At 42.1% G+C, this 10,741-nt stretch overlaps 1 protein-coding gene across 2 annotated transcripts; it reads right to left on the reverse strand.

Annotated features, from left to right (window-relative positions):
- Positions 1-1,172: 1,172 nt before the first annotated feature.
- Positions 1,173-5,607, reverse strand: LOC133900937 (MEIOTIC F-BOX protein MOF-like). 2 transcript variants are annotated; one of them, XM_062342237.1, is made up of 5 exons: positions 5,369-5,607; positions 4,396-5,291; positions 2,130-2,276; positions 1,743-1,932; positions 1,173-1,442 (listed from the first exon to the last, which is right to left on the reverse strand). In XM_062342237.1, the coding sequence occupies exons 2-4, from the start codon at positions 5,260-5,262 to the stop codon at positions 1,747-1,749; spliced, it is 1,200 nt and encodes a 399-aa protein (XP_062198221.1). In that variant the 5' UTR covers positions 5,263-5,291; positions 5,369-5,607; the 3' UTR covers positions 1,173-1,442; positions 1,743-1,746. The 2 variants fall into 2 exon arrangements, with proteins under 2 accessions (XP_062198221.1, XP_062198223.1); XM_062342239.1 differs by having other exon boundaries at positions 1,173-1,502; positions 5,369-5,543.
- Between the last annotated feature and the right edge of the window lie 5,134 nt (positions 5,608-10,741).

Below are 10,741 nucleotides of genomic sequence, written 5' to 3' on the forward strand. Positions count from 1 at the left end.
CGGTCCAAATCGAGTGGTTACTAAATGTCGATTCGATCGTTTTTTTCTTTGATTTATAAATTTGACCGACTGAATTTTAAGCGAATTCTCGCCAAATTTTGAGCGGTTTTCGTGATATTCAGAAATTTCGAAAATTCACTGGGTCCGGTTTTCGAATGTCAAACGAATTGATGAACCCCGATAAGACTAGCAGAGAGCACAGAAGCTTGGAACGATAAAGCATGCCGGATCCAAATGTTGATGTATGTATTGTGTCGGCGCAAGAATGGGTGACATTTGAACTCGACCTCCATGGATCTCAAGAGGTGGCGCCAGCGCGGGGCGAGCACGCTCGTCCGTACCGCCTGGTCCGCCGGCAGGAACCCAAGAACGTGCTGGAGCCTGGAGGACGCCGTCCGGCAGGCGCGCTGATGCGATCCGCGACGCTGATCCGGTGGTCCTCCCTGCCGGACGCCCGGACCTCGGCACTTCATTGGCCCCGCTCGCGCGGGGCATTCCATCGAACAGGTCGCGGGCGCCGGAATCGAAGCTGCGGGATACGGCGTCAAGAAGAAGCCAATAACCTTAGGAATGGTACTAGCGGGGGGAAGGTACGACTGCTAAAATTCCCAAGTGCAACAGCTCGCCTTCACGGTCTTGGCGGAGGTGTGGTCGCCGGAGGAAAGCTGCAACCTTTTTTTGTCTCCCGGAGAAAAAAAGGGAGCTCGAACAGGGAGTAGGAGGAGCAGAGCCAGTGCTTCACTGCGTGTATGGACTCTCCAACCGCGGCATGAGTACTCCTGCACCTCGGCTTGGTCATTTGCTCACATTTGCGTACGCATGCCCAGCCATTGCTTGCTCCTAGTCCTATTAGAGTGTGTCATTGTTATATTACTTCTTATAGCTAGATATGTTTTGGAAATTTGTTGGAGCAAGTTTTCACATTCGTTGGAATAGTTTGCTTCCATGGTTTTTTTTCTCGTTTGAACTTAATCTCCTGAAACACTTCCTCAACATTAGTTACTTTTCAGCCTTCAGTTACCATGGACATTCACATTCCTCACTGCTGAGTTCGTCTCTCTCATCAGGCATCGAGCAAGAGGCACGTATAGCATCAGTACTTGGGTTTATGCACCTCTCTGCATGCAATTGTTGCCAATTTCTGTTTCTGTACAGAACGAAGACCACATACACGCACAAGCACACGGCAGCGAGCCATTAATTTCAATTTTCCAGTCGCGCTATATGAAAATAATGCTACGAATTGCAATAGACCAGTTTGCAATTAGGAAACAAGTCATATAACCAGATCTACGCTTAAACAAGATGTACTGAAAGCAGGATAATTAGTACAGATATCTGAACAGACACGCATAACGGAAAGTGGACGACATGACGAACCAGCACATGATTCCCAGAGACAAAATACAGCAACTCTGCAACAGAGCTTCAGCCTTGCATTCCTGAACAATCAAGAGAGTAGATCCATCAACCACCCAAAAGCACTTACTCGAGTCTCGAACCTGTACAGAAATAGTAGAGGAGCATTCTTCAGTACAAGTTCACTTAGCATTCGAAGTGCAGTTATTTCAAAGGTATAGATATGTAATTGAACTAAAACCTCGAGTAGTTATGTGATAGGTATTTTTCGACATCCGACCATTTCCACCCACCCATAGCAAAAATGTAGTATCTGGCTACACTGCCCAGGTACAAGAATGCAGAAATAAAGAGAGAATCAACAGTACCACTAATTAACTTACGTGTTCACGGTTTGCCAGCTAGGTTGATGTTAACATGTTTGATAAATCTGCCCAGGAATTTCAAAATTTTGCAAACCCTCTCATCAACCTCTTTACATTTGATTTCAACTGTATTAAGGTGTTCAGATACTGCAGGCAATTGCTCCATTGGATGGTAGCTTCCTTCTGATTCTCCTGTCCCTTGCGGTTCCTATATTAAACAAATTATTCATCAAAATCATCCATCATGCATGACAAAAAGTATTCCGAAAAAATCAATTGATCATGCATAACAAAAGATGCTCACAAAGATCAATTATTCATGCATAACATAAAGATTCACCACGATCATTCAATTAACCATAACAACATTAATACACAACTACAATTTGTTCAGAAAGCATATACCTCAGATAGTTGAAGAGTCAGCTTCTCAAGAACTGGTGAACGTTCTAGAATGCAAACTAGTGAATGAAGGTCATTATCCTCGCCTGGCATATTGAGCAATAGTGTCTTCAACCTACTAAATGTAGGGCACCACCTTCTCAAAATAAGCTGTACAAGGTGCAAAACAGTAAGAGCCATTCAGGATTTGGATTTGAACTTTCAAAGTATACAACATAATGAAAATGAAGCCCCTTGACTACACGTTACAACACGCGAGCTATAGCAGTTTCAAAGATTTGTTGTCTAACTGAATTTTGTTAAAAGGGTCTCTCAACCTGGCTCTGCAAAAACGTACATTTTGGGTGTCTATGTAGATCTAGGCTCGTTGATGCAGATTGGTGCCCTGCTAATGATGTTATTAGTGTATAATTAGTATGTATTAGGTGATATTAACGTTTTGAAGAATCTTAAAGCTTAATAAGATAAACTAAGGACTAAATGAGTATAGCTACGCAAAATAAATATCATGATAACACTTATTTGTCTATTTTTATCTTATACAACATGTCTTTGTGCAGGCAACCAAACATCATCTCTTCTCAGTCAGACTAAACGAATACATCCAACCAAACAAAGTGACATTGCATGCACTCAGATTCACAAATACAGGCCAGGCTAGAGCATGCAGGCAACCAAACGGACCCTATGTTGTATGGTGACTCAAATCCTACTCGAACTAGGGCTCTCAAGAGGTGCTATCAAGATTCTTGATCCTACCAGCAAGTGGACATCCATTCCTACTAGGAGTATGATTCCTACTTACAAGAGAAAGCCCTTGGAGGAGAGTATATAAAAAAGGGGCGGAGGCCATAGGATGAAATTAAAAAATCAAGTCAAGCCAAGACAAGATTTCATCGAAACACTTATAGGGACAATTAAGAGCACTTAAGAGGCTTAGGAAGGTAATTTTTTAGCATTATATTCTTGTATAGGGCAAGAATCTGAGGTTCCTAAAGGGTTGAGTAGGCTTTTGAGAATAACAATCACTTGTACTCTTTTGAAGTTACGTATAAAGAATTTGTGGTCGGTTCAATGTCATTATTTTGATTCATTTATCACTAAGGACCGGATTAGCACAGAACGAATAAAGAACTAATGGGGAAATGTTGGATGAAATTAGATCTACAGCACATGATCTCATATGCAAGAATTAGAACAACGAATTAACCGTACGGGTAGAAGCAACTTGAACTGAAACCATAATTGTACATTGGTCCTGCAGGACCAAGGACTGATCTTCAAAACATGTACAATAAAACACTTCAACTCTATAGGTGTTGCCTTCTCAAGCATCTCTCATGCAAGAAATAGCTTAGATACAACAACAGGATAAAGAGATTTAAAAATTGTACTGTAGTGGAAGGTTTTCTCTAACAGACATTTTGATGAGGGAAATGTGGAAGAAAATATGTTATGAAAACTAGAAAAAAAATAAAAAAATTTGTGCATGCCCTTTGACAGAGCATATTCTCCAACCACTGATAGCATACAGATGAATTGGTAGTGCCCTACTTTGTGGATCTGACCTTGTATTTACAGGAAAACCTTAGGTGGAAGTTTAACCCATTACATCATAAAATTGGTCTTTTATCTATATACATACAAAAATAAAGCCCACACTAACATAAAACAATATAGTCCACACTTCACGCCTTATAAAAGATAGGGCAGTAGGCTCAAAGAAATAAGTTTATTTCACTCTATTTGTGGGCCAAATTTATGAAAGATGTATGCGACATCTGGATAACAGAGCAATTTTCTCACAGGCACCGCTGTCTTCTACTTCATCAGTGACTCCCATATTGAACTTTTATTTTTCATTTTTTTTTAGGTGTACCACAGCGGGTAAAGCACATGCTTATTACAAGTCCACCGGAGTCCCAATAGACACATTTGCTTCAAAGAAAATAATAGTGTCTATGTTTGATAGAAATATCCTATATACTGAACATGAGTGCTAAAATCATATACGAGATCACATCATGGCTGGATGGACTGAATTGTTAACCTCATTCATAATCCGAATTATGTCAAAACTCAAAGCACAGTAGACAGTAAAATAAAGATATTTGCATGAACAATATCACAAACCTAATAGGAAACTATCTCATCTACGTATGCAAAGTGTGGATTCATCACTATCTAAAAATGGATACAGTTATTGAAGAGAAGCAAAGAGTAAAAAAAAACGGCGTTTTTTAATTAAAGATGGAAGTATGAGTCATACCGCTCCCGAGTAAGTAATTAGTTCCAAATTCGTAGCACTCGACAAACCTCCAAGAAGGTCGCCGCTGTTATGGTCATTATTGCTACAGCAATTCAGACAATCACCACAAGATTCCCCATAGGCACTTTTATCACAGTAATCCTCGATGTCGATGCTGAAAATTGCGGTTTCTAATGAAGCCATCTTTTCAAGCAAAGGAGCTTTACCATCGAAATAGCAAATTTGCAGCGAAACGAGGTTAGGTGCAGAAATACGAATCCGTTTGGGGCTAAAAAAATCGCAGTTCTTGATTCTCAGGTGCTTTACTGATTGGGACAATATCCTACAAGTGTCTAATCTGCAGTTTGTTATCTCAAGAACCTCCAATGCTGGACATCTTGCAAAATCAAGAGAGTTCTCCTTCAAGCCCAAATAACCAAGTTCCAATCTTCGCAAATGCTGGGAGAGCAGAGGGGCGTCCAATGTGAAGGGGAAATCAATATCGAAATCGATAACGAGCACCTTAGCTTGGCAGAACAAAGCATGCCGGATCCAAATCTTGATGAATGTACCATCTTCGTGGTCGAATGGATACACTCTGAGCTCGACCTCATCAAGAGCCAAACCGGGGTGTCGGAGGAGCAGCAGGCCGTCCACGAACTTGATAAAATCATTATCACACTCCCACCTGTCGTCTTTGTAGGTGATGCGCAGGCGTCGCATGGACCGCCACAGGTGACGCCAGCGCCGGGCGAGGACGCTCGTCTCCACCGCCTCATCCGCCGGCAGGAACCCAAGGATGTGCTGGATAACTCCGTCCGGCAGGGCGCTGATCCGGTCCTCCTGGCCTGACATCGCCGCTTTCTTGGCCCTTCTTGAGCCAGGCATTCCGTCGAACCCGTGACTGGCGCCGGGAGCTGCGGCACCAAGACCCTGAGCAATGGCAAGAGGGAAGCAGAAAGAACTGCGAAGATTCTCGAATCCAACTGCTCACCTACACGGCCGTTCCTCCTCCAGCCTACGCCGGCCAGGTATCGTGGTCGCCGGTGGGAAGCCACCCTTTTTGTCTCCCGGAGCAAGACGAGGACGAAGTGCTGCTTGAACTGCTCTGTTTTCTCTTGGTTGCTCGACGTGTAGACGTTTTCATGGAGCTGAGCTTTAGCAGTAGTGGGCAGTTAGCCCGTAGGAGTGGCAGTAGTGGGCATGTATGCCCTGTTTAGTCGGCCACTGAGGTCTGTACCTAGTGTCTAAATTTCAATCAAATAGAGTCAGAAAAGCTGTAGCTTACAGCAACAATTCACCGACTTCATCCATTTGCTTTAACGGTGGACTCGATGGCGGATGGGAAAAAAAGGGAGACACGGTTAATGGGTTTAATAGAAGTTTTATCATGTCTGCTAATGAATTCTAAAGTACGACGTAAAACATACTACACTTATAAATTTTTAAAATAATAGAAGTTTTATCATGCCTCTTAATGGGTTCAAACCCAACCCAAAATAAGGAGAATACAATTTCCAATCCAACCTAAGAATTTGCTCAAAAATTGAATCAAATTGCGCCACATATCATCCCAAATTACTCAAACATAGAGCATCACATGCTCCCACTCCCACTGGCCCCAAAGTCCCTATTGCCTCTCATGTTCCTGCCCATCCACTCGCCCATATTTGATGCCAAGATATACCGACGCATTGTATCCATATATGCTATCTGTTTTTCATCAAGGCCATTCATATCCATGAACATGATCTTTTATTTTTACTCCATCTTCTTGGTAAGGACCTCGCCAAAGACCCTCAACTTCTCCTCCTCAATGGCAACCTTACACTCCTCATAGGCCGCCTTGCGCTCCTCCATAGCCGCCTTGTGCTCCTCATAGGCAGCCTTGCGCTCCTCGATGGCTTTGAGCTCCATCCACCTTGCTTCTTTTTCTTGTTTCCTCTCATACTCCATGTTATTTCTTGTTGTGATCATCTCTTGGAGCGCCACCTTGTAGATAGCACCCTCTCCTCTCTTCAACCTCCTTGTAGATAACTGTTGGTTTTTACAATAATTTTTTAACTTCTCAGCACATAACTTCTCAGAAAAGCTACTCTCAGCTAATTTCTCAGCTCTAGTTCATTTTCCAAGAAGCAAGCTTCTGGTTTATCTAGAAACCACTTTTCAGCAATCTCGTTTGCTCTGGCTTATAATTTCTGACAGCAGAGAAGCCAGAAGCAGAAGAACAAACAGGCCCTCACACAGTCACTAGCAAATAGAACAGAATCCACTTCAAGACTACCAAGAGTATTTCATTTCATGTGAGTATACACGTTCTCCAAGGGCATGCTAATTGAATGGTCACTCCTGTCACAAATCTACGTTGTTTCGGCGCGATACCATCTCCAAAAGCTCTTTCACTGAAATTTCATCCAAAGTTTGACGTAACACACTAAACTTATAAATTTTCAAAATAATAGAAGTTTTATCTAATGGGTTCAAACCCAACCCAAAATAAGGAGAGTACAATTTACAACCCAACCCAACCCACAAAATCCCTCAACCCAACCTGCAAAATCCCTCACACCCAACCCAATCCAACCCATGGGTCGAACCCATTTCCCAACTCATGGCCGAACCCATGGAAGCTGGGAGTCATGCTTCTTGTTTGTGTTGCTTCACTTGGTTCAATGAATAATGAAGACAGCTAATAAAAATGAAATATCTAAGATAAAAATTGAAAGAGACAGTACATATTGCGAAACGAAACTAATAAATTTTCTTCGGAGAAATAGAGAAAATTCAAATTTTAAATATGGTTCCATGTAACAAGATTAGTTCTGTGTACCTCCCTGCCTCTTGAGAGTTAAATACATTGTAAAAACATACATTAACGAAGGGTTCAAGAAATATTATGAGGTACCATCGGGGAAAAATAAGTAATAACACTAATGCAGTGAATGATTTTTGCAGGGATGGTTCTCTTCATCAACTTGTTTCTGAAATGCTTTGGACGGCAAGAAGCAAGCATTTGTAGGTCATCAAACTTATTCAATGCAACCTTGACGTGAATGCACCACTTGAGCTCACCTCACGACATCTTTGAGGATCGGTGTGTTACGGGCTTTTTATATGGCACTAGTTTTACAAGTCGTATCTTTTATGTGTTATGAATCAACTTATAAGGTACTTCCATTATTATTAATGATAAGTGCATGTCTCTCAGAAGTATTTAATACGGGCACACATTAAGTGAAGTATATCTTACGGGGTGTGGTTTTGATACTAACATGTGTTTCAAGTATTATCTTGTATTGTCTTATGAAGAAATATACAAGGTCCCTGAAGGTATGCAATGCTTAAAAGCTATCTCCATCCATAATATGCTTAAACTTTCTATCTCTAAAAGTATCTAGTTGCGCATATATTGTTACATATCTACAAGTGATTCTCATCATATGTACGCACGCATATAGGGGGAGTTTGGACTATATTATGTGATTTTCATGTATTGTGAACTATGTGTTTTCATTTCAATTGGTATCAATCATTTCAATTGGATTCCTATAAGTGGTATTATCTTATTGGATCATGATTTATAAATGTCTCTCCCATATACTCTAATGTTTTACCTTGAGTTTAACAGGTGTTTATAGTCTTTTGAGATTGTTGACAAATGAGGAGAATTTTGATGACCAAAGCAAGTGCAAAAAGCATGATAAGCAAGATGACATGTCTAGGGGAGAACAACCAAGGAAGCAAGATGACTAGAGATGTCAAAGTCAACAAAGGGGGAGAAGAAGAAACTCTTGTATGGATCGATTAACGGAGATAGTGGTGATGGAGAAAAGGGGAGCCATGAAAAAAAAGGGGACAAAGTATAGGTAAGAATAAGGATAATTTTCTTGCAATTGGTATCTTTAGTTGTTCTTACCATGCATCCAAGTAAAGTGGTAAGATATTGTGCTTTTTACAAAATTATTGCTATATTTGTGCCATTTATATTTGGTATCATCTATTTGCCACTTGCTTTGGTTGTGTTATCATCAATCACCAAAAAGAGAGGAGATTGTAGTGAACATGACCCTTTTAGGGCATGTAATGTGATTTTGGTAATTAATGATAATATAGTCAATGAGAGTAACATATTCATCAAGTATATGCTTAAGTAGGTCTCATGGATGCAATACATGAAGAAGTCACCGAAACCGGGACAAAGATTGATTGAATTGGAGATGTCTCAGAAAAGTTGTACATGCCAGATGGTCCGACGATCAACAAGGTGTACACACGCGGAGTGTTTCTGATAGAGAAGGAGAAAGTTGAAGAAAACGTCGGACGGTCCGACATCAGAGATTTGTACATGCTAGAGCATTCCAGATGAAGGAGTCAAAGAAGCTATACGACAGATAGTCCGGCGCTCTGGAGTTCTACACGCTGGAGGGTTTTTTTGCAGAGAAGAAATGGCTTGGTTGGCAGAAGAAGATATACATGTCGAATGGTCCAGCGCTCTAAAGATGGTGCACGCTAGAGTATTTTCAGTGGAAGGAGAAAATACACAACACACCAGATGGTCCGATGATGAAGAGGTTGCTACACCGGAGTGATTTGTCTACACCAGAGTATTTTCAGCATTGAAGATTGACTACGCTGGAGTATTTTGCACAAAGAGAAGTGGGGCGGTTTGGCTCAAGGGTACACGTCGGGTGATCCGGCGATGGAGTTGAAGGGAACGCCAAAATATCTTATGTTCAGAATGAATTTGAGTGGGGTTTCAACGGCTAGTTTGTGGAGGATGTACATGGTTTGATGGTCCAGTGAGTACAATCTGTTTACACCGGATCATCTGGCGTATACAAAAAAGTTGAGTCGTTGGGGGCAATGGCTAGTCGACGGGGTTGAGGCTATAAATACACTTTCACTCGGTCATTTGAATGTGTGGTTGTCTAGGGGAAGCTCATAGATACTTATGAAGACATCCAAGCCACCAAAGTACTTAAAGTTATCATCCAAGGCAATTAGCACATAGATTAGTGAGTGATTAGTGCTATTAGGCATAGATAGAGTTGTTGCTAGGTGTTGCTGTCTAGAGAGTGGATCAAGGAGTGATCCTACCATATAACAAGTGGTACGCTGGCACCTTAGCATATTGGTGACTCGCCGGCATCTTGGACCTTGGTGGCTCAAGATTGTTGACCCTCTGACTCAGTGTGGAGTGGTGACAAGAAGCTTATACGGGGACGTGGAGATCCTTATTGTGAGGAACCGTCCAAACGGAATTCTAATTAATCATCAGGAGGATCATTATTCATAATCACAACCTCGACGATTAATCAGAATACCATTCCGGTAGTCCCGGCACGTGTTTTGTGCCCAGGATCGGAACACATGCCTTCCAACTCAAATATCCCAACACAGTTTAATAGAGAGCAAGTAATTAAACTGAATTACAATTATTAAACATGCAACTGCTTACACAATTTACAACAAAAGAGGAACAACAACAACTACGCAGCGGAAGAGAAACCTATACAACAAAAGAGTATGAAGCCGGATGCCCCTAGGCTCCATACCAAAAGCGCCGGAGTTTGGAGTAGAATGTGCTACCCCTGCCCGCCACCCGGATCGGCAGGCAAAAAGTAGCCGAAAACTGCCTCTTCCTCGCCGACCTGTGAACCTGAAAGCAACTTAAGGGCAGCACCCTTAGTACGAAGGTACTAGCAAGTCTGACACAGTATGAGTATATATATATACTCGACTCCAAGGATCATGCATTTAAAGCTGTAGCAAGGATTAAGACATGTTTAAGTTCATTAAGCGGTAAGCAACCTAGACTCTAGGTGTAAGCAACTAACTTAACCAACCACCAACTCAAACCCTGCCAACCAACTGACCATAACAGATATGTAAACAACAAGTGTATAAAAGTAAACCAATACAACCAAATCACCGACCACAAACCGACCAAACCACCCAATCCAACCATGCCACAACCCACATCGAAACTCTACGACCAAAATATGGTCGCTCGGTGGAGATAAGCAATAGCGATGCTCATGACCGAGAGCGCGGCAGTTCGAACTGATTATACACCCTGCAGGGGAATACTCCTGGACCCACACGACACAGGGACCATACGGCTCGTGCCACCCGCTAAGATGCGCACAAGGGGGTACCCGTGACAACCTTTCCCAACCAGGCCCAACCATGTGGATCAACCATAGCTCGGTGAGACGGTATTAGAACTACTCCTCGAGCAAACTAATACCGCTAAAAGCCCGGACTCAAACCGGACTCACACCGTCTATGACGAGGCCCACATGACCACGTCTGCGAAGGTAATCGGCTCGCCTACCATTATATCAGCATGTGGTGAGTAAGGTAT

Source organism: Phragmites australis, chromosome 19, assembly GCF_958298935.1.
Source record: "Phragmites australis chromosome 19, lpPhrAust1.1, whole genome shotgun sequence".
Taxonomy (NCBI): domain Eukaryota; kingdom Viridiplantae; phylum Streptophyta; class Magnoliopsida; order Poales; family Poaceae; genus Phragmites; species Phragmites australis.

Excerpts from the sequence above, each read along its gene's own strand:
- LOC133900937 (XM_062342237.1), bottom strand. The coding sequence starts at position 5,262 with ATGCCTGGCTCAAGAAGGGCCAAGAAAGCGGCGATGTCAGGCCAGGAG. Across the intron at positions 2,277-4,395 it reads TAATTACTTACTCGGGAGCG|CTTATTTTGAGAAGGTGGTG; the intron begins GTATGACTCATA and ends CACCTTGTACAG. Across the intron at positions 1,933-2,129 it reads TGACTCTTCAACTATCTGAG|GAACCGCAAGGGACAGGAGA; the intron begins GTATATGCTTTC and ends TGTTTAATATAG.